General features: G+C 36.7%; 5 protein-coding genes across 5 annotated transcripts; all 5 read left to right on the top strand.

Moving 5' to 3' along the window:
* The first annotated feature begins 535 nt into the window (after positions 1–535).
* or80a13 (odorant receptor, family 80, subfamily A, member 13) lies at positions 536–1,790 on the top strand. Its single transcript, XM_039678119.2, has one exon. It carries the CDS (start codon positions 831–833, stop codon positions 1,788–1,790), a length of 960 nt encoding a protein of 319 aa, XP_039534053.2. The 5' UTR covers positions 536–830.
* A 7,088-nt stretch (positions 1,791–8,878) lies between these two features.
* or30bv1 (odorant receptor, family 30, subfamily BV, member 1) lies at positions 8,879–10,530 on the top strand. Its single transcript, XM_039675358.2, has one exon. The coding sequence runs from the start codon at positions 8,918–8,920 to the stop codon at positions 9,893–9,895; it is 978 nt and encodes a 325-aa protein (XP_039531292.2). The 5' UTR covers positions 8,879–8,917; the 3' UTR covers positions 9,896–10,530.
* A 1,172-nt stretch (positions 10,531–11,702) lies between these two features.
* On the top strand, positions 11,703–12,713 carry LOC120481906 (olfactory receptor 2AT4-like). The gene has a single exon (XM_039675776.2). It carries the CDS (start codon positions 11,703–11,705, stop codon positions 12,711–12,713), a length of 1,011 nt encoding a protein of 336 aa, XP_039531710.2.
* Positions 12,714–16,421: 3,708 nt separating this feature from the next.
* On the top strand, positions 16,422–17,561 carry LOC120481622 (olfactory receptor 2AT4-like). The gene has a single exon (XM_039675359.2). The coding sequence runs from the start codon at positions 16,551–16,553 to the stop codon at positions 17,559–17,561; it is 1,011 nt and encodes a 336-aa protein (XP_039531293.2). The 5' UTR covers positions 16,422–16,550.
* A 3,191-nt stretch (positions 17,562–20,752) lies between these two features.
* LOC120483091 (olfactory receptor 2AT4-like) lies at positions 20,753–21,769 on the top strand. Its single transcript, XM_039677978.2, has one exon. It carries the CDS (start codon positions 20,753–20,755, stop codon positions 21,767–21,769), a length of 1,017 nt encoding a protein of 338 aa, XP_039533912.2.
* The last annotated feature ends 288 nt before the right edge of the window (positions 21,770–22,057 follow it).

The following is a 22,057-nucleotide window of genomic DNA, read 5'->3' as shown; positions in this document are numbered from 1 at the left end:
AAAAATTGGTCCCTTAAGTATTTGGACACGGTTTGACGTCTGTGGTGAAAAATAATATTGCCATTAGCGAGTCTTATAGTTGACTGCTACATGCATGATTTTGGAAATATTGATTCATCAACAGAAATCATGCTGAATTAAATGTGCGTTATGATGTGAAATGAGGTCATTGTATTTAATCAGTGTGATGGCACTGAACATATTAATCTCATTCAATAATAATGAAATCAACCTAGACTAAGATAATGTAATAGGCTGTGTAGATACTATATCAGGGTCTATGCTAAACATAGAAAACAAATACAAAAACTGCTAAATAAATATTTCAAAAAAATATTTATTACAAAACTTGTCTCAGATTCATGTTGAACAATATGGCTTGTTTATTATCAGCCTTGAACTGTTATGAACTATTGTGTTTTGAACAAATTCCCATGTTTAATCACGGCTGCTAAGAAACCATGACGGATCGGTCACACCATAAAACTATAAAAGGCAGGACATCAGTCTGTACTGGATGAGAAGAACATCTCAGAATATCTTGCATGCTATTTTAATATTCACTGAGTATCTAAAGAAAAACGCCTGAAGAAAAATGTTATTCATATTTACTCTTTAACATGACTGAAACTCTTTTTGTATTTCTTTTGAAACTATACTCCAGTTTTCATCACCTTGCTGTAACAGACACTGTCTGCATCTTTTCCTTCACGGGAGCTTTTTTCCTGTGCATATATGAGTACATCAAGACTTTAATTGACTTTGTCTTGTCCCTGGTTGATAGTGTATTTTAATGTGCTTGTGTCTATTTCTTTATCAGTGGATGGAAAATGGCAAACTACACTGTGAATAATGTAGACAGCTTCATCATCACTGGATTTGATCACCTGCAGAACCAAAAGCTCCTCGGATTCCTCATCTTAATAACCTACATGCTCATATTGCTTGGGAACAGCATCAATCTGTGTATCATCTTGACTGACAGACATTTACATAAACCAATGTACATATTAATCTGTAATCTAGCTGTTGTTGACATAATGTACTCGTCTACCTGCAGCACAACCATGATCTCAGTGCTGCTGGCTGAGATTAAAACTGTGTCATACTACTCGTGTATCTCAAGGATGTTCTTCTATCATCTTGGTGATTTCACAGTATGCATGGCTCTGACATTAATGGCAATTGACCGACTTATTGCAATTAGACTTCCTTTAAGGTATCACAGTATTGTGACAAATGCACGAACGTTTCTGCTCATTTTTCTGACTTGGCTCATTACTATCACTCTAATGGGTGTTTTGACTTCTACAGCAGACAATCTTCCATACTGTCAGCCTGTTATCAGATATGTCTTCTGTGATTATCCATCCATGATTAGAGCAGCTTGTGTAAATCCTGAACCATATTTTTTCTTACCTGCGATGATTAATCTGTGGTGGTTCTGTGGACAGTTTCCATTTATTATGTGCACTTATGCTGTTTTGGCATATAGTGTGACTAAACTTTCCAATAATGCAAGCAAAAAGCAAATGATCAACACTTGTTTGAGTCATCTAATTGTCTTGTTTAGTTATTATGCACCGAAAATGGTCTCTGCGTTACTAACTCGAATAGGAGTTGTGCTTACTTTAACAGAGAGAAATGCAATATTAATATTTTCCTCATTAATTCCCCCCCTAATAAACCCAGCTGTTTATTGCACCAGGACTAAAGAGATCAGGAAACGATTAGCAGATTTATTTTTGCACAAAAAAGTTGCACCAAATCATTTAAAGGGTTTATCATAATAGATTATTATTTTCACTCTCATGTCTGATTGTGATTGCTGTCTGTTTTGCTTTTCAATAATGTCTTTCGTGATGCTCCTGCTCAACTGATAGATTATGCCAAAGCATAGACTCGTTGATACATTGTAGTGTAATGGACAGTATTTGATGAAATTCATGATGTAATGTACAACAGAACATCTTTCTAGAGGAGATTGCTCTATAGCTGCAGCAGAAAAAAATCTTTGTTACAAATTTGTACTTTGTCCCACACCTTAAATAATATTAAAATATCATAATTATTGTAATAACAAATTTACTTTGTACAGTAAATACTTTTTCAGATTTGTTGTTTCATGTCTGTTATGATATGAGGAGAACAATCAAGTCCATCAGAAAGGACACTATTGTAAAAAAAAATAATTATTACAAACCTTTAAGCGAAAAAAAACTTTTTTTTATTTTAATAAAAGTCATCAGTTCTAATGTTATTTTAGAAATGTATAATTTGACAATAAACATCTAAATGTTTTTGAGAAAATAAACCCTTCAAATTTGCCTATTCAGTTGTGTTGTATACTTTCTATGGTGGCCGGTTGTTTCCAAATACTTAAAAACTTGCTGCAAGTAGCAAAAACCACAACGGAAATGATTCCAGGGGACCCTAATACATTTTTATATAAATATTTAGATCATTATTGCAAAATATAATATACAATATACTTTTTTTGTGAATGTAATAATTGTGTAAAATATTTAAGAAGTTCAGAATGCATTTCTTGTTTTCTGATACATCTTTCTAAACTGTAAAAATATACAGTAATATGGTTCTAATTTGAATCAATTTAAATTTAAATAATTACAGTTATTCATTTTTTAATCACACTTTTTAAAGTCGGTTCAAAAAGTGAAAATAATAAAGGCATTCTGCAGCATTAGTCAATAGGCTCAATTCAGATCACCAAAATCTGTACAGAACTGATCACCGGGGAATTATGTGAAAAAATTACAATCATGATGGGGGACATGCAAGCGGCACAGTCAGGCTGTTTCTCTCCCACAAACTGGACTGACTAAAGTTAGTTGGCATAGTTACAGTAGGATTTTCAGTGCCCCATAAGCCTCGGGACTCGCCAGTTATGGTATAAGTGGAGTTACCTTCCCGACAATAGACTAATCACAACAGAGGTGACTAACCAAAACTAAAACAGAGACAGAGGGTGAAAACACATGCAGCAACAATGCAAATTTAAATTATGCTAAATATACCCCCTAAACAAAATTATGAACCTGTAATTGAGCAAAGTAGAGGCCTTTAGAGTTAGTTATCATCATTGGAGTGAGTGGACCTTGTAGACAATAAAGAAGCTGCAACAGTATGAGCATGCATGGCTATATTAATAAACAGTAAATTCATTGTTTTCCCAACAAAGATATTATTGACACACAATCTACTGTATTATTCAATTATCTTAGATCATTAGTGTATTAAACCCTTGGCACCCTTTTGCCCTTGAGCAATCTCACTCAAATGGGACTTAAAGTATTCTAATAATATTACATTGATAATGATTAGATTTATAGAACAGTCTATAAAAAAGCTCTACAGATAAATAATATTTATTTATTTATCATTTGGTGCAGTCTTTATACCGAGGTACTTCTGTTACCCCTCCGGTTTTACTCGCACCACTTCAAACCGGCATTTTAAATAAGGCAGCAATATTAGACAAAGGGAAGCTGGAGCGCTGCTGGTATCCCTTGTATCATCTGGTGCTCTTGGGAGGGTTAAATGTTCATAAAAAAGATTGGAAAAAATCCAAGTCCAGGCACTCAGTAGGTTATAAAATTTTAAAATCCTTTACTTTGTTGAGGGCTAAAACATTAAAACACCAACGCATATCGTCCCACTGGCCTTCATCCGGATGTTGGTAACAAACAGACAGAATCAAGCATTACAATACAATAGTTGTATTGGTTTCAGGTGTGCCACTCTGGCACTTGCAACACAATTTTTGGCCACTAGAGGCAATAGTTCAGGTCATGTCTAATGCCAGAGGTTAAATTATACAAGTACAACGAAGTGGAAAAATAGGAGTGACACCACTACAAACATCTAGTGTACTCCACCATATATGTACCAAAAGTCAATAAATGTGAATAGGCTAGTTAACCATCATAATTCTTTCAAATTTCATAGTCAAGATGGTTCATGGAGCCATGGCCCAAGAACCATGGTACAAACTGGTGTGACCACAAGCTGGCAAATGACTACAACATAAGCTGATGTATTTGAGTTTCTAAATGCCTGATTAGGTTTATGAAAACTGCAGCATATAGCTTCAGATAATTTACACAGAAATACAATTTTCTTATTAAACAGATACTGATGGTTTGACAGGAGAGATGCTGCTCATTGATGAACACACTAGAGTTTTGATGTAACCAAGTGCAATAAACCCTATCAATGTTGTTTGTCTGAAGAGTGTCAACATACTTGCTACATGTCTCTAATTTGATCTCTGGAGACACTAGACAGACCCTGAAGATTGTACTGATGGGAAACCAGACCTGAGAGAATTGTCACTCAGTGATGAAGTAAATAAGTGACAACACCCAATTATGTAGACAATGACACTCAAACCAATTTGTCTTAAAATGTCTCTGACTTTAAAGTATAAATTTTTTCACGAAGATAATGCAATGTGCTTACTAAACATTAAGATAAGAACCGCAGACACTTGTTTTTTATGTTTTTTTATAACAAAATGCTGCATTCTGTCACGGTGTTGTGCTGGTTGAAGGAGAGACTGATAGCCTGGTTAAAACCAGACCATTCTCAGTTGTAACTGAGTCACGGGTAGACCTAAAACGAATCAAAGCGATGAAGGAGATGACGTATGCAAAGTGGCGGCCGGCGGAGAAACATCTCCAGCCGTTGTTCTTTGCTTGGTTTTTAACAAAAAGGAAACATTCAAAGAGAGTACCATCCACCAAGCATTTCCATCGAACAAACAAAACTGAAGGTTGTCCACCATTTCAGCTACTTGGGGTGTATCTGACACCAAGATCGCAGAAGAAGTTGACAACAGGCTGGCCAAGGCAAACAGAGCCTTTAGACTATACGAGCCTGTCTGGAATAACAACAACCTAAAAAAAGACACAAAGGTCAGTATATACAAAGATGTTGTGCTGACCACTCTTGCTGTATGGCGCTGAGTCCTGGGTCACGTACCGCCATCACCTGAAACTCCTTGAGCGCTTCCATCAGCCTCCGCACAATCCTCAACATTCGCTGGAATGACTTTGTCGCCAACTCTGAAGTCCTCGAGTTAGCGGAGGTCACCAGCACCGAGGCTATGGTCCTCAAAGTACAACTTCGCTGGGCAGGGTACGTTTTCAGGATGAAGAACCATCGCCTATCCAAGATCGTCCTGTATGGGGAATTGTCCTCTGGCTACCGCAACATCAGGTCACCACGAAAGAGGTACAAAGACTCCCTGAAGAAGTCCCTCACCGCTTGCTGCATCGATTACCGTCAACGGGAAAGACAAGCAGCTGATCGCGACTCCTGGCGGCGCACAGTCCATCAGGCCACTTCCCTCTTTGAAGATACCAGCAGGGCCAGTATGGAGGACAACAGGAGAAGAAGAAAGAACCGTGTCCCCATCCTGGACCAGACCTTTACCTGCAGCTATTGTGGCAGGACCTGCCTGTCTCGCATAGGCCTCATCAGCCACCAGCGTGCCTGTAGAAAACGTGGATGTCCTTCCTAAATCTTCGTTCATTCGAGAAGCCAAGCCATGAAGTTATGACTGTCATGGTTGTCATGTCATCCATGTATGCTCTGATTGGTGTTAGTCGCATCCCAGGAGCCAACTACCCATCTTGATGCCCAAATGATTAGTTCCATTGCCATGGTAAAAGCCAGTGGAGAAATGGAGCATCCTGCCATTATTCCAATCTCTAAGCATTGCCATGTAGTGCTGAATTCTGGAGTTGAAAAACTAAATTGCAAATCTCCAAAATAGGCTTTCACTAAATTTGCTATTGACATTGGTACTCTGAAAAAATCAGATGCTCCCCAAAGAAGCTCATGTGGCACTGAACTAGCCTGGATGCCAGCCCGAACTCCGCCCACAACATTTTTTGGTCGGGAAGTTCGGTCTGGACTCGATCCATTGAGGAGTAATTATGATCAGGCAAAAAATGATCGGGCCAATCAAATTGCCAGGGTGGGCTTTATACGATGATGGACAGATGATCTGCAGGGACGTAATCATCACGTTATCAAAGAGCGCTTGTCAAAGATGACTGCAGAGAACTATAGACAAACAGAGAACTGCAAACAAGGCATTTGTCGATCGGAAAGATATTTTTCGCGTCCTTCCTACATGATTCGGGAAAAGTGTAACTTATCGGTCGTTAAGAAGATGGGATGTACTGAAAAGCCTGTGGTCGTTGTGGTTTCTCCTTTTGTGGCACTCATTGAGAAGTAAGTAAAAGAAGCAACACTCGTTATTTAACTTCTAAAATAAATAAAGTTAGGCTACGTTCTGTAAACTGCGCTATGCAAAGGAGTTGACTTCCTGTGTTGCTCTGATTGGTTGTAGGTCTACCGACTATCCAATTGAGTGCAGAGGGTTTTTTTTTCCTAGTTCGGTAACGACACGCCTCATAATCAAAGCCCAATGGAGGAGTTTCAGATTCATATTCTCTCTTGAATACGAGTATGACGAAGTCAGGCTAGCACAGAATCATATGAATTAGCCAAATCTAGGAATGTCACATGGAGCTTCTTCCTCTTCCTCTCCTTTTAAGATTTTCTTTAGGTATAAAGACTCCACCTGCTCTGTGCCATGCTCTTGGTACAACCAGTTTTTTCCCATGCTACTTTTATCAATTTCCACAGAATTCGTAGTACTCCTGTAGCACTCTTGTACACTCTGTACTGAACTCCATTAGGACCTGGAGATGATGAAGCCCTGCTCTACCTCTTTCCACTTAGGTGCACAGACCTTCATTTGGTATTCTGGTGGATTTATAAGGGGGATGTCTGATGGAACTGACATAGGCTCATGCCTTTTTGCATCTGTTTGTGTTTCCCTCAAATATCTCTCTAGCTCAGCCCTAGATGCTTTTAAAATGCCATTCTTCTCACTGGTGAAAAACTTCTTTACGAATTTGAAAGGGTCTTATAGAAATTAGCCCCTGCACATTCCTTCTTTTTGTAGCGTTTCCGTAGGCGCTCAACTCTGCGTAATGTTGCCAGCTTATCTTTTATGGCCCTCTGTAAGAGATTGAGTCCCTCCTTCTGACTTTGTTCTGCTCTTTTCCATTGCTTCCTCAGCTGTCTCCTTTCTCTAACTAACCCTTCAATTTATAATTAATAAAGATATATCTTAAATATATGCATGTATGTGTATAACGATTTAGTAACTTTGTCTTTTACGTAAATGATGGGCCTCAGGAATCAGATTAACGTCTCTCAACCAGGATAGGTAATATTCGGCAGACCAAAAAATAAGGATAGCTCCTGTAGAAATAATCATTTGTACATATTAATGCACAATTTCTTGTGTTATCCCGTGTGAATTAAGGGATGGTAAAATCAACAGTACATTAACTTTTTTTGTTTTGTTTTTTCAGTTAAGCAATAAATTATATATTATTCAATTTTATAAAACGGTTATTTCCAATCCTTGATTCTAATTGGTCAATAGCTGTGCTTTAATCATGATAAAGCACGGCCATGACCGCTTCACCCAACAGTTCTTTTTATCACTGCGCAACACTGCAATTCCTATGTTGTTTTTATTTGAGCTTTCATGCATATTACACATTGGAACATTGTTGCTGGTCATGGTCAGGGACTATTTTTTTATAGCGGAGGGAAGGCTTTTACTGATCCTACTTCATGAAAGTTGCTTCAATATTTTATTGTGTGGTAGCCCAGCCCTAACCATTTTATAAAAGCACAGAGGCAAGTGATGTATCGTGAATAATTAACGGCTGGAGGGCGTTGTTAGGCACGACACGAAGCGGATTCACGATACACGATACTTCACGATGTGAAGCGCTTACCTATTCACGATACAGCACAGCCTCTCATACCTTATTGCTTACGCAAACAGTCAACTTTGTTTGTCTGAAAAGTGTCGACATTCATGCTACATGCCCTTAATTTGTTCTCTGGAGTAACCAGACCAACCCTAAAGATTGTACGCATGGGAAACCAAACCTGAGAGAATCATCACTTAGGAATCCAATAGATAAGTGACAACACCAATTAATGTAGGTACTGACACGCACACTGGAAAACCCATGAGATATGATGAAAGTTCTGTATCACTCTTGAAGATGACTTCAACTTTAAGACATTTTGATATTTTAATTTTCACATATATATTTGTAGAAAATAATATAATTTTATAAGCATCTTTAAGAAACTTTTCAATTGGGTTACAACAATAACCATAGGAATGGTTAACCGAACGGCTATCATTTGACTAAGATAATGAAAAAAAATAAAATAAATGGTGACCAGTCTAAATACAATCCAGATATCTTAAATATAAAATGTCTGTAATTTCTAGCAATTTCAGTAAAAAGTTGAATTGAAAAAACCCCCCACAAATTTCAGAATTCTTGGTATTCGGCATTTTATTGTTTTGCTTTAAAGGCAGCAGAACTTGAGCTGACACAAGGCCTGTAGAAGACTTCATGAGCTATGAGTGACATCCAGTCCCTAAAGCCACCCTGACCCCGTCATCATCTAAGAAAAAAAGGTGTGTGACTGGACTGATTCCCAACGACACTACATAACAGTGAACACTACAATATATAAGAGATACACAATAATGTATTTGTCACCATTTAGGGTAAAGAGTTAATATACCAGGTGTGAATCCGTGTCTTGCCGTTTATTGATAATGAATTTATTGACATAATCATCTGTCTAATTTAAACGTCTGTCTGTTTTTAGAAAATATTGTAAATATATTTATTTATTATTTTAAATCAGAAATTGGCATTTTAACAATGTTTAATATTTCTTTTAACAAATGTTTAATTCAGATTATATTATAAATCTTATTGTTATGCTATATGAATCATTTTTGTCTTACAATCTCTGCAGATTTCGCAAAATGCTTCAGACGAACTGGACGACAATCACTGAGTTTATCATCGTGGGCTTCCCTGGACTGCATCCGGACTACTATGGCCTGGTCGCTGCTATTTTCTTCATCGTCTACACGACCACAGTGGCCGGGAACACTGTTTTTCTGGTGCTGTTTTTCACTTCGCAGAGCCTCAGGAAGCCTATGTACATTATCCTTGCAAGCCTGGCAATATCTGATACGTGTTTCTCCACAGTTGCCCTACCTAAGATCATATCCAGGTACTTGTTTGATGCGGGAGCATCCCCTTTCCATGCTTGCTTCTTCCAAATGGAACTAATCCACTATTTTGGGACATTAAACTCACTGATAATGATGATCATGGCCCTTGACCGCTATGTGGCTATCTGTTATTCTCTGAGATACCAGGCTATTATGACTAATCGCATCACGTACATCATAAACGTAACGGCTTGGGTAACTGCTTTGATCGCTCCCACAATAGCCACCCTACACACTCAACAGCTTCCTTACTGTGGGCCTAAACTGATCATTCAGTGCTATTGTGACCACATCTCTATTACTAACCTGGCCTGTGCTGACAACAGCAAGCAGGTTTTGGTGGCCCTGTGCGTGGCCCTACTCGTGCTTCTCCTTCCTCTAGCCTTCATCATTTACTCTTACGGTCACATCATAACATCTGTCATGAAGCTGTCGAGCTCTCAGAGTCGCTGGAAAAGTTTTGCCACCTGCAGCACGCAGCTGTGCATCACCGCCCTGTTTTACATGCCTCGTTGTGCAGTGTATATTGCCAGTTTCCTGCAAATCCAAATCAGCAAAGATTTCAGGATAGTTCTCATTCTGCTCTACAGCCTCGTTCCACCAATGATAAACCCCTTCATTTACTGTTTACGCACACAGGAGATCAGAAACATTGTGAGCAGGTGGTTTAGCAGACAAAGGGCCATGAGACACACGTCTATAATTAATGTGATCACACAGTAAAATATTAAATTCGTGGGGTGTGTAATTGTTTTTTATGTTCATCTTAATTGTTTTATTTTGATATTTTGTTCCAGTGAAATCTGGTGGTGACGATGCAATAAAAAACAACTCAAAATATCTGCTCTTTTATGAATGGCAGCATTAATAAAACCAGCTCCCTTTTTTTTATATAACAAACCTGTTAACACAAAGTAAGTTATAGAGGGGGTTTTTTTTACACTAAATATTTCGGCTTAAATTTTAGGTTTATCCAGTTGAATTGCATATACAAATTTCATCCATTTGGATAACACCGTTTTAACGAAGCAAATAATAAACTTGATGTGTCGTGCAACATTTTTCGATTAATTAAAATGTTTGATATTTAAACAAATTGGATTTATTGAGATAAATATCTGCATAAAAACCTGGTTATTGTTTATTTAAAACACAGCCAGTTTGGTAGTAGTTACAGAATTTATATAAGCATTTCATTAAGTTTATTGGTTTATATTAAATCTCTGTAATCCAAATGAATATGTAATATGTTTTTCAAATCTATAAACCTTAAATTTAGGCTTAAATACTTTTTTTGAGTGCAGAAGTGCCATAATATGTTGTCCCCAAGGATCTAAGCATTTAGTCTGGAAAAATGTGTCACAATGAAAAAAGAGCTGTTGAAAAGCCTTGTCTGTGCATTAAATTAATGACAGTTAACTACTAAATGATAATAAACTGATTAACTAATAAACTTTGTGTTCTTGTTGTCATGATTGTCCTTTAACTTTTTAAGGGGAAAGTATTTTTCCTGAGGTCAATGAATCACTGCCAAGGATTACTGTTGCTGGGAATCCTAGTTTGGGAAAACCTGGCCAATGTATAGTGTATATATATATATATATATATATATATATATTGACCTTTCCTCATGATTCTATGTCACTAACCTCTTTATATGAAGTTATGGCCTAAAGGTTAGAGAATTGGACTTGTTACCCGAAGGTTTAGGGTTAAATTTCAGGACAGGATTGCTCCCTGGTCACAACTGTGAGAGTGTGTGTGTGTGTGTGTGTGTGTATTAAATGCATTTCCTGTGTTTTATCCCAGGGGATTCAGGTAACAAAAACATATTGATCTGCATTAATTTACTTGCACCACCTGCTGGTGACCTTTGAAGATGTAGATAAAAGGAGTATTAAAAAACATAGGCTATACAAACATAAGCACTCAGGCAACCTCAACCTATAAACCCCAAAGGTCAGCCCAGTTTCACAACACCAAATAATTCAAAACATGATCCTTCATGACGTGCTGGACCCTACAGGCTTTAACACCGATTCTACGCCTATAAAACAATGAAACCACAAGGCTCTGCACGAAACTGACACTGAGACACACAGATGTTACATAACTTAACAGAGGAATAATCAAGGTAATCATGTGATCAACTGAAATACAAACCAAAATTACATTTAGATTTTTGCAAATATTTGAAATCAAAGAATGCGTAAATAATTTAAAGAAAATTACTTCATCTATATTAATAACTAAATAATGTTCTATAATTAATGTACATTTTACATGTTTTATGAAAAATAATATTTATTAAATTATATATTTTATCATTTACAATCTTTTATAATTGCATACGTGAACTTAATTTAAATAATTATAAATTATTTATTATATTGTATTTTTTAAATGTTACCAAGAATAATTTTAACTTCAAGAAAATACATTCAAAAAAACAAATTGATCAAATCAAAGCCATTTTTACAAGATATTTTCATGTGTAAAAGGCAGATGCATTTGGTTGTTTTGTAAACAGATGTTAACTGTATGTTTTAGTATGTCACAGGCAAACGAAACCGCAGCTTCTGTCGTAACCGAGTTTTTCATCGTGGGCTTTCCTGGACTTCCACCCAAATACTACAGCCTGATGGCAGCATTTTTGCTCTGCATCTACATCGCTGTACTCACTGGAAACTCTCTCATTGTGGTCCTGTTTGTGACTGAACGCAGCCTCTTTAAGCCGATGTATATTATCTTGCTGAGTTTGTCCTTCTCTGATATTGGTTTTTGCACAGTTGCTCTGCCAAAAGTCATTTCTCGCTACTGGTTTAATGACGGTTATATTCCCTTCTACGTTTGTCTGTTTCAAAGGCAGCTGATTCACTATTTTGGGACCCTAAACTCTCTCATTATGATGATCATGGCTCTAGATCGGTACTTGGCGATCTGTTACCCACTAAGATACCCTGTTTTAATGACTAACCGCACTATGAGACTTTTAATAGGACTTTCCTGGGTTACTGCAATGATTGCCCCACTCATCAGCACAATTCTAACAACAAAACTGCCATTCTGTGGGCCAAATATGATCGTTCATTGCTTCTGTGACGCTGTGTCCATGAACCTGCTCGCCTGTGCTGATTCCAGACAAGCGAACCTCATTACCTATGGTATAGCAATGTTTGTGCTTCTCGTCCCATTCTCTTTCATCATCTTTTCATATGTGTGTATCCTGGTGTCTGTGCTTCGAATAGCAAATGCACAGGGTCGTAGGAAAGCCTTTTCTACCTGTGCCACACAGCTGACTATCATTGTTGTCTATTATGTGCCACGTTTCATTGTTTACTCCAGTACTGCCATCCCTAACACTCAAATAAACATCAGTCAGAGCATCGCCATGGTCATGTTCTACAGTCTGCTTCCACCACTTATGAACCCCTTCATCTACTGCATCAGGATTAAAGAAGTCAGACAGTTCTTTCTCAAATGGTTTGTCCAGAAAAACAGGATGATTCTAAAAGTCCATAATTTAACTATTTCTAAATGAGATCATCTGCCTATCCCTGTTCTGATGTATTCTATTACATGCTGTGTATATGCATTTACAATATTTGTTAATAAAGTTAGTATAGTATATATATATATATATATATATATATAAAAAATATTGAAATTGCATATAAACAGCATTTTATATATACATGCATGCATACATACATACATAGATACATAACATATATATATATATATATATATGAAGAGTTCAGATGCAAAAGCCTCTAAATGCCATTTGAAATGTTCTTCTTTAATGATGATTTTTATCAATCTTGTATATTTAAGTTCAGTAATTTCACTTAAATAACAATTAATAGGTAATTATCATTGCCATTTAAGTGAAATTACTGAACTTAAAAATACAAGTTTGATAAAAATCATCATTAAAGAAGAAAATTTCAAATGGCATTTAGAGGCTTTTGCATCTGAACTCTTCATATATATATACAGTATATACACACAGACATATTATAGCCTATATGCATTTATATTTTTCCAATTTTTAATAAAAAAAACATGGAATATTTGTTTCATTTGTCACACTGCAGGTACATTTTTCAACTATAATATATTTTAATTATAAATAAATCATACAGTTCCAACTAAATGTGCATGCAGTTTTTGTTGTTTCGTTAGATTAGTATTAGTAACATGTTCTATTCTTTTGTTTACACAGGTCTTGGCAACGAATGATTTTACATTTTCATTAGTATTTCTCATAAATAAAAAGCAAAAGCCAGTTAAAATTGTGATCATTTACTCACTTCTTAGCCAAAAGTCACACTATCGAACTGGTCAATTTAAAATAACGTCACACTTCATTTTAGTCGATGTGCATGACAGTGTCCTTCTGAACTATGAATTACTGAGATAGATTCTTACCAAAGACTATACATATAGAAAATTTTACATCATGATTATGGTGACCAAAATTATCACAATTTTCAGTATTATCACAGTTTTGTTAAAATGAGATGAAAATGTTCAAAAAGAACTGAAAACATTTCAACGTCACATTCAAATACACATTTCCAGACACGTTCAGTACGGTAATGTTACTTCCTACGATCTTACAGTTACACTGAAATGAGCATGGAGCATTAGTTCAGTCAAGCTGATAAAGGTAGCCTATTATTGTAATGTTGCAGTGAGAGTTTACATGAGTTTCCAGCATGTTGTGTGATGCTTTCTCTGCTGTGTTGAAAGTCTCAGTTTCAGTGTGGCCGTGTAGGAGTGTTCGCTCTTGTGTTCGAGTACGCGCAAGAGCACGAGCACTCTTGTAAAAAAAAAAGGTTGCAATCTGAAACATCACCGATAGAGGCCGCTAAAAAATCCATATAGCACCTTTAAAGGTGCAGTGTGTGATTTTTAGTGACATGTAGCGGTTCGGTTGCGAGTTTGCACTAAAGGCTCCGCCCACTGCTCACCCATCCCTTTCGAAGAAGCTACGGTGGCTTAAACGGGACAAACAAACAAATCTCGTCGCCTGAGACAGCAGAGAATAGCCAGAGTAAGCCAAGAGTGTGTAACATTGCCACTGTTTCTGTACCACAGTCCATTATAAACCACATCATGGATAAAGTTTACAAAGCCATAGTCAGGTGAGGGTCTGTAAAAAATATTGTTGGTTTAACTTAAAGTAAGTAACCTGGTTGCCTTAAAATTTTAAGTTGATTGAGTTAATACAATGAAGGGGATTGATTTAATAATCAGAAACTCAAAATAATAAGTTATCACAACTAAATAAATTATTTAAGTTGATTTGACAAAAGAAAAAATGTTGTGATAACAAATCTTGAAATGTTTTTTTTACAGTGTACAATATAATAGTAATCAGCTGATTGTCTCAAAAACGTAACCAGCACATTTCTCCCCACATAGCAAACCCATAATACAGCGAGGGAGAAGAACCACATGAAACTATGCAGCTATATATTTTTTTCTAACAGGGTAGTAAAAGCTTATCTGGCTAATATGAGCTGTTACTGTGGCTGAGCTGGTTAAAGCGTGAAGCCTTGTTTAAACTAACTCTACGCGTCCGCATGAGCTCAAAGGTGCGCGCGGCATGATTGACATGATTGTAACAGCGCGCGCCTCTGCATCCCCTCAACATGACATCATGACTTTTGCGTAAACATACACGCCACTTTCGAGTAAAGTGGCGTGTTATCTACACGCATTTTGAGCTATCCGCGTGTATGCGTGCATGTTTACGCCATTAACGTCCGAGTGATTCCGCGTGTCTGTACACGCCGTCAAATGTCCGAGCGAAACGAAGCAAAACGTAGATCTACATCTGGGGAGCGATATTTTTTTTCCTAGGATGGTAGGGGAAGACTCATAAATGCCATTAACCCCAGTGACGGTTGGGTTTAGGGACGGGGTTGAGGTAAGTCATATATTTATATATTCAGTAATAACGTTAAGTCAATGGCGTTCATAAACACGCTGAAAAGCGATTATGCTTTTCATAGCACGCCAAAAATGGAAATACGAAATGGCGTGTCATACACACGCTACTTCATGAGATCAGTCTGATTTACTACACACAATAGGCTTTTTTCTCTAATTTTGAAAACTCTTCGCGATCGACTTAGATCTCTTCCAAGATCGACGGGTTAGTGATTCCTGTAACGTTACTGTTTTACGGTCAATGACGAGTACTAACCAGCTGTCTCACGAACGTAACCAGCACATTTATTCCCACATAGCAAAGCCATAACACAATGAGGGAGAACTAAGTTACATGAAACAAACCAACTACATATTTTACACCAGTGACAGGGGAAAAGTCACTACTCACGGTGTCTATGGCTTCTAGGTTTCTGCTGCTTCTCTTTCAAGGTAGAGACGAAACGCGTTCTGTAGCGCTGTGTGTTCGCATTCGGCTACGGCAGAAGCATGACGTCACAATATGTCGACCTTCATAGAAGGGGATTCCCGCGTTTATGTAGACATAAATGTCATAAAAACATTACGGTTTATTAAGCAAGTTCTTTATACACCACTCAAAACATAGTTATGGATGTCATATTGCATTTCTGTTAATAGATACTCAACATTTTTACGTATTGCACCTTTAAATAAAAACATTTGTAAATGTTTGTAAATGAGAAGTGGTTCTCAAAAATTTTACCTGGATAAATAAAGGTTAAAAAAAAAAAAAAAATAAATAAATAAATAAAAATATATATTAGGGGATATTTTTAACTAAGAAATTTATGTTTGATTGCCACTTTTTCCCAATCTATTTTAATGTGTGTGATGCAAACATATGCTCTCGGGGAACCTCAACCCATAGACCCCAAAGGTCAGCCCAGTTTCACAACACCAAATAATAAAAAAACACGATCCTTCATGACGTGCTGGACCCTACAGGCTTTAACACTGATTCTACGCCTATAAAACAATGAAACCACAAGGCTCTGCACGAAACTGACACTGAGACACAGATGTTACATAACTTAACAGAGGAATAATCAAGGTAATCATGTGATCAGCTAAAATACAAACCAAAATTACATTTAAATTTTTGCAAATATTTGAACTCATAGAATGTGTAAATAATTTAAAGAAAATTCCTTCATCTAAATTAATAACTCAATAATCTTCTATAGCCTAATTCATGTACATTTTACATGTTTTATGAAAAACAATATTGTATATTTTATCATTTACAATAATTTATAATTGCATAAGTGATGTTAATGTTACCGAGAATAATTTTAACTTCAAGAAAAAATTCAAGAAAACAAATTGAGCAAATCAAAGCAATTTTTACAAGGTATGTTGTGTAAAAGGCAGATGCATTTGGTTGTTTTGTAAACAGATGTTAACTGTATGTTTTAGTATGTCACAGGCAAACGAAACCGCAGCTTCTGTCGTAACCGAGTTTTTCATCGTGGGCTTCCCTGGACTTCCACCCAAATACTACAGCCTGATGGCAGCATTTTTGCTCTGCATCTACATCGCTGTACTCACTGGAAACTCTCTCATTGTGGTCCTGTTTGTGACTGAACGCAGCCTCTTTAAGCCGATGTATATTATCTTGCTGAGTTTGTCCTTGTCTGATATTGGTTTTTGCACAGTTGCTCTGCCAAAAGTCATTTCTCGCTACTGGTTTAATGACGGTTATATTCCCTTCTACGTTTGTCTGTTTCAAAGGCAGCTGATTCACTATTTTGGGACCCTAAACTCTCTTATTATGATGATCATGGCTCTAGATCGGTACTTGGCGATCTGTTACCCACTAAGATACCCTGTTTTAATGACTAACCGCACTATGAGACTTTTAATAGGTCTTTCCTGGGTTACTGCAATGATTTCCCCAACCATCAGCACAATGCAAACAACAAAACTGCCATTCTGTGGGCCAAATATGATCGTTCATTGCTTCTGTGACTCTGGGTCTATGAACAAGCTCGCCTGTGCTGATTCCAGACAAGCGAACCTCATTTCCTATGGTGTAGCAATGTTTGTGCTTCTCGTCCCATTCTCTTTCATCATCTTTTCATATGCGTGTATCCTGGTGTCTGTGCTTCGAATAGCAAATGCACAGGGTCGTAGGAAAGCCTTTTCTACCTGTGCCACACAGCTGACTATCATTGTTGTCTATTATGTGCCACGTTTCATTGTTTACTCCAGTACTGCCATCCCTAACACTCAAATAAACATCAGTCAGAGCATCGCCATGGTCATGTTCTACAGTCTGCTTCCACCACTAATGAACCCCTTCATCTACTGCATCAGGATTAAAGAAGTCAGACAGTTCTTTCTCAAATGGTTTGTCCAGAAAAACAGGATGATTCTAAAAGTCCATAACTTAACTATTTCTAAATGAGATCATCTGCCTATACCTGTTCTGATGTATCCCATTAAACGCTGTGTTTATGCATTTACAATATTTGTTAATAAAGTTAGTATAGTTATGTATATATATAACTATATTAACACATATTGAAAATGCATATAAACAGCATGTAATGAAATATATCAAAATAGGAAATTGTATATATACACACACACACACAGTATATACACACACAGACATATTGTAGCCTATATGTATTTATATTTATCCAGTTTTTAATAAATAAAAAAAACATGGAATATTTGTTTCATTTGTATCATCTTTTAAGGCACCGGCATTACCCACCAAGCCCCTAAGAAATACCTCGGCTTTGGTGGGTAAAGCGTATTCGGCGCCACGTCTGCATATGTCCATCTTGCAGGCATACCATGCATACCTCAACATTTCTTATTCAAAATAATATCAAAGATGTGGGCACAGAGGGCTACCTTCTTGTTGTTATCCTCAATTTACATTTAAGACAGAGCTTCAGCTCCATGCTGAGAGCATGTCATGGAATGGTTGTGGAAAGGAGAGCGAGCACTCAAATCCAGAGAATTGAAAAATTGCCCAGACAAAATATGTAAACAGAATTAAACTCATATCTGAAAGAAAGGGAATAAGTGTACTTACTCAGTGTCATTTTCAATTGTTCTCAAAACTGAACACCTGTTGCGTGCCCTCCCAGTGCGAGTTGCAGGTGAAGGTGAGAGTGATGCTAGCACAGTCCTGAAAAAAAAAAAAATATATATATATATATATATATATATATATTAGTAAATATTGAACAAAGTACTATGCATAACTGATGGGCAATCAGCATGTTGATAAAATAACAAAAAAAATAAGATTTATATTTACATTCCCAATCACTAATTGTAATATAGGCACATAAACATCACTGTAACATGCATCATCATCACTAAACAAAATATCTGTAAAATAGTGGGTAAAAATATATACTTACTCTTTCTGATTTCCGTCTGTGTTGCTGCATGCCCTCCTGTTCCAGTTGATGGTGAGCAAGCTACATTCCTTAAAAAAAAAAAAAGTTGAAAAACTTTCAGTATATTTTACTGAGAACTATTCAAGGACATGCATAACTGATGGGCATTAGCATGCGGATAAATAAAACATTGGTAACATTCTCAACCAACCTCCAAATATAAAGTCATACAGGTTCATATTGTATTATAACTGAGTATATAAACAAAATTGAACAAAAATCTGTAAAATAGTGGGTAAATATCTACTTACTCTTTCTGATTTTCGACTGTGTTGCCGCGCTCCTTCCGAGATGAAGGAAGTGATACTGCAGCTACATTCCTTTAAAAAAAGTTTAATATTAATCGAAAATATTTCAAAGTATAGCACCATAGTATGAATAACTGATGTGAATAATGGAGGCATGCTGTAACATGAACACATTTGTGCACTTCAGCAACCGGCATATTTACACATAAACCGATATTTGCGAGGCAATGCGAGCAATGATGATGAGGCAGCAGAAACACTATAGCCTAGTCAAAATATAATCTAAACATAGACAATATTTTTTAAATATCATTTTACATATCATAAAGCATATAGAGGTTAGACAATTTAAATGTAACTAAAAACCTGCCGTTTAGCATATATTTTAAGTCAATACTCAGCACTCTTAAAGTTTACAAGTATCTGTAAACAAGTCTGTAAATAGTCGAACCAGTAAAATAACTAGGCTACATGTTTATATAAAATAGCTTGTCAAATAATGTAAGTTAAAATAAAAGACTTACTCTTCCGAAGTTGTATCCATGGCTGTATCAGTCGCCCTTCAAAATACAACCGTTCATCGTCAAAGTCCCGCTCTTCTTCTGAGGTAAATGTGAACTCTTCCTCACTGGATGAACTGAAGAGCCTCCGCGGCGGTGTAGCGCGCCATCTTACAAACGCGCAAGAAACTGTGCGATCTTGTAACTGACATTTTGAATGTGAACTGATTAACGATAATGAGCTGAGAGTTCATTAGTTTTTTAGTTTCATACAGATTACTTAGCAGGAGAATATTTGTTTTAAATGTGAATTTTTATTTAAAAGTATATATTTAAAGCATTATTTAGACGTACGTTTCATGTTTGTGTTATATTCGCGGAGTTTCAGTTCAGTTTCCAGGCGCGTTTCAGAAAGATTTTTGAGACAGAGTGAGCGACCACCATTAATGGTCATATAAATAAAAGTAACCACCATTAATATAAATAAAATCAGTAAATCATGTTCTGATTTTATTTATATGACCATTAATGATGGAGAATTTTAAGTTGCAACTGTGTGGAAAAAAAACGATCAAAACACGGGACGCGTTTTTGGTCCTCAGGTTAAAAGGTGTTTCATGTGAGACAATGTCGGATTCATCAACTGAAATATATTTAAATTTTTGTCTTATTTAAGATATTTGTTTTAAAATGTAGTACATAATTTTTATAATATTAAATTAAAATAAATAAAACAAAAATTGAATGTTTCTTGTAATTTGATTAGTTTTACGTGTGTAGTTATCATTTACCCACGAGGTGGCACAAAAAGCTCACATTCATGATGTAAAGGAGCCGTTTGCTGTCCAATTTGACGAGTTGACAAGTTGTCAATATATGCACACAATTTGAAATGAAACCGCTGATGTTTCTGTGTTGTGTAAATTAATGTTATATCTATCAGGTAAGAGGAACCAAGTCAAACTTCATTACAAAGTTATCTTCTAGAAAAACACATTCCCCACTCCCTTAACCCCAAAGGTCAGCCCAGTTTCACGACATCAAATGACTCAAAACATGATCCTTCATGACGTGCTGGACCCTATAGACTTTAACACTGATTCTACGCCTATAAAACAATGAAACCACAAGCATCTGCAAGAAACTGACACACTGAGACACAGATGTCACATACGTGACTTAACGGAGGAATAATCAAGGTAATCATGTGAGCTGAAATACAAACCAAAATTGCATTTAGAATATTTGCAAATATTTGAAATCATAGAATGTGTAAATAATTTAAAGAAAATTCCTTCATCTAAATTAATAACTAAATAATGTTCTATATTATCCTAAGTTCTAATAACACATTGAGCAAATCAAAGCCATTTTTACAAGGTATTTTCATGTGTAAAAGGCAGATGCATTTGGTTGTTTTGTAAACAGATGTTAACTGTATGTTTTAGTATGTCACAGGCAAACGAAACCGCAGCTTCTGTCGTAACCGAGTTTTTCATCGTGGGCTTCCCTGGACTTCCACCCAAATACTACAGCCTGATGGCAGCATTTTTGCTCTGCATCTACATCGCTGTACTCACTGGAAACTCTCTCATTGTGGTCCTGTTTGTGACTGAACGCAGCCTCTTTAAGCCGATGTATATTATCTTGCTGAGTTTGTCCTTGTCTGATATTGGTTTTTGCACAGTTGCTCTGCCAAAAGTCATTTCTCGCTACTGGTTTAATGACGGTTATATTCCCTTCTACGTTTGTCTGTTTCAAAGGCAGCTGATTCACTATTTTGGGACCCTAAACTCTCTCATTATGATGATCATGGCTCTAGATCGGTACTTGGCGATCTGTTACCCACTAAGATACCCTGTTTTAATGACTAACCGCACTATGAGACTTTTAATAGGGCTTTCCTGGGTTACTGCAATGATTGCCCCACTCATCAGCACAATGCAAACAACAAAACTGCCATTCTGTGGGCCAAATATGATCGCTCATTGCTTCTGTGACTCTGGGTCTATGAACAAGCTCGCCTGTGCTGATGTCAGACAACCAAACCTCATTTCCTATGGTGTAGCAATGTTTGTGCTTCTCGTCCCATTCTCTTTCATCATCTTTTCATATGTGTGTATCCTGGTGTCTGTGCTTCGAATAGCAAATGCACAGGGTCGTAGGAAAGCCTTTTCTACCTGTGCCACACAGCTGACTATCATTGTTATCTATTATGTGCCACGTTTCATTGTTTACTCCACTTCTAACATCCCGAACGTAGTCTCAGTATTGACCAGCAGTCAGAAGATCGCCCTGGTCATGTTCTACAGTCTGCTTCCACCGCTTATGAACCCCTTCATCTACTGCATCAGGATTAAAGAAGTCAGACAGTTCTTTCTCAAATGGTTTGTCCAGAAAAACAGGATGATTCTAAAAGTCCATAAGATAACTATTTCTAAATGAGATCATCTGCCTATTATGTTTTGATGCATGCATACATGCACACATGTTATTGTTCTATAGTTATATATTTACAATATCTGTTAATATTTTAGTCACTTTCCATTACATATCAATAATCAAATGTATTATAATAAATGTTGAAGGCCATTTATCACTCACAACTCAATAGACAAGTTCATCTCTCTTTAACCAGCCCTCAATGATGATTTAACAAAAAACTGCTCAGAAGATTCGAGACTGAATAAAGAGACAGTCTCGAATCTGTCAAGTAAATCTGGAAAGTTGCAT

This window comes from Pimephales promelas, chromosome 23 (assembly GCF_988280905.1).
Source record: "Pimephales promelas chromosome 23, fPimPro1.hap1.1, whole genome shotgun sequence".
Lineage (NCBI taxonomy): Eukaryota > Metazoa > Chordata > Actinopteri > Cypriniformes > Leuciscidae > Pimephales > Pimephales promelas.
The sequence above is the reverse complement of the archived record's forward strand: the minus strand, read 5'-3'. Positions and strand labels throughout refer to the sequence as shown.

What these genes read in the sequence shown, in the direction of transcription:
- or80a13 (XM_039678119.2), top strand. Translation starts at nt 831, where the DNA reads ATGGCAAACTACACTGTGAATAATGTAGACAGCTTCATCATCACTGGA.
- or30bv1 (XM_039675358.2), top strand. Translation starts at nt 8,918, where the DNA reads ATGCTTCAGACGAACTGGACGACAATCACTGAGTTTATCATCGTGGGC.
- LOC120481906 (XM_039675776.2), top strand. Translation starts at nt 11,703, where the DNA reads ATGTTAACTGTATGTTTTAGTATGTCACAGGCAAACGAAACCGCAGCT.
- LOC120481622 (XM_039675359.2), top strand. Translation starts at nt 16,551, where the DNA reads ATGTTAACTGTATGTTTTAGTATGTCACAGGCAAACGAAACCGCAGCT.
- LOC120483091 (XM_039677978.2), top strand. Translation starts at nt 20,753, where the DNA reads ATGTTAACTGTATGTTTTAGTATGTCACAGGCAAACGAAACCGCAGCT.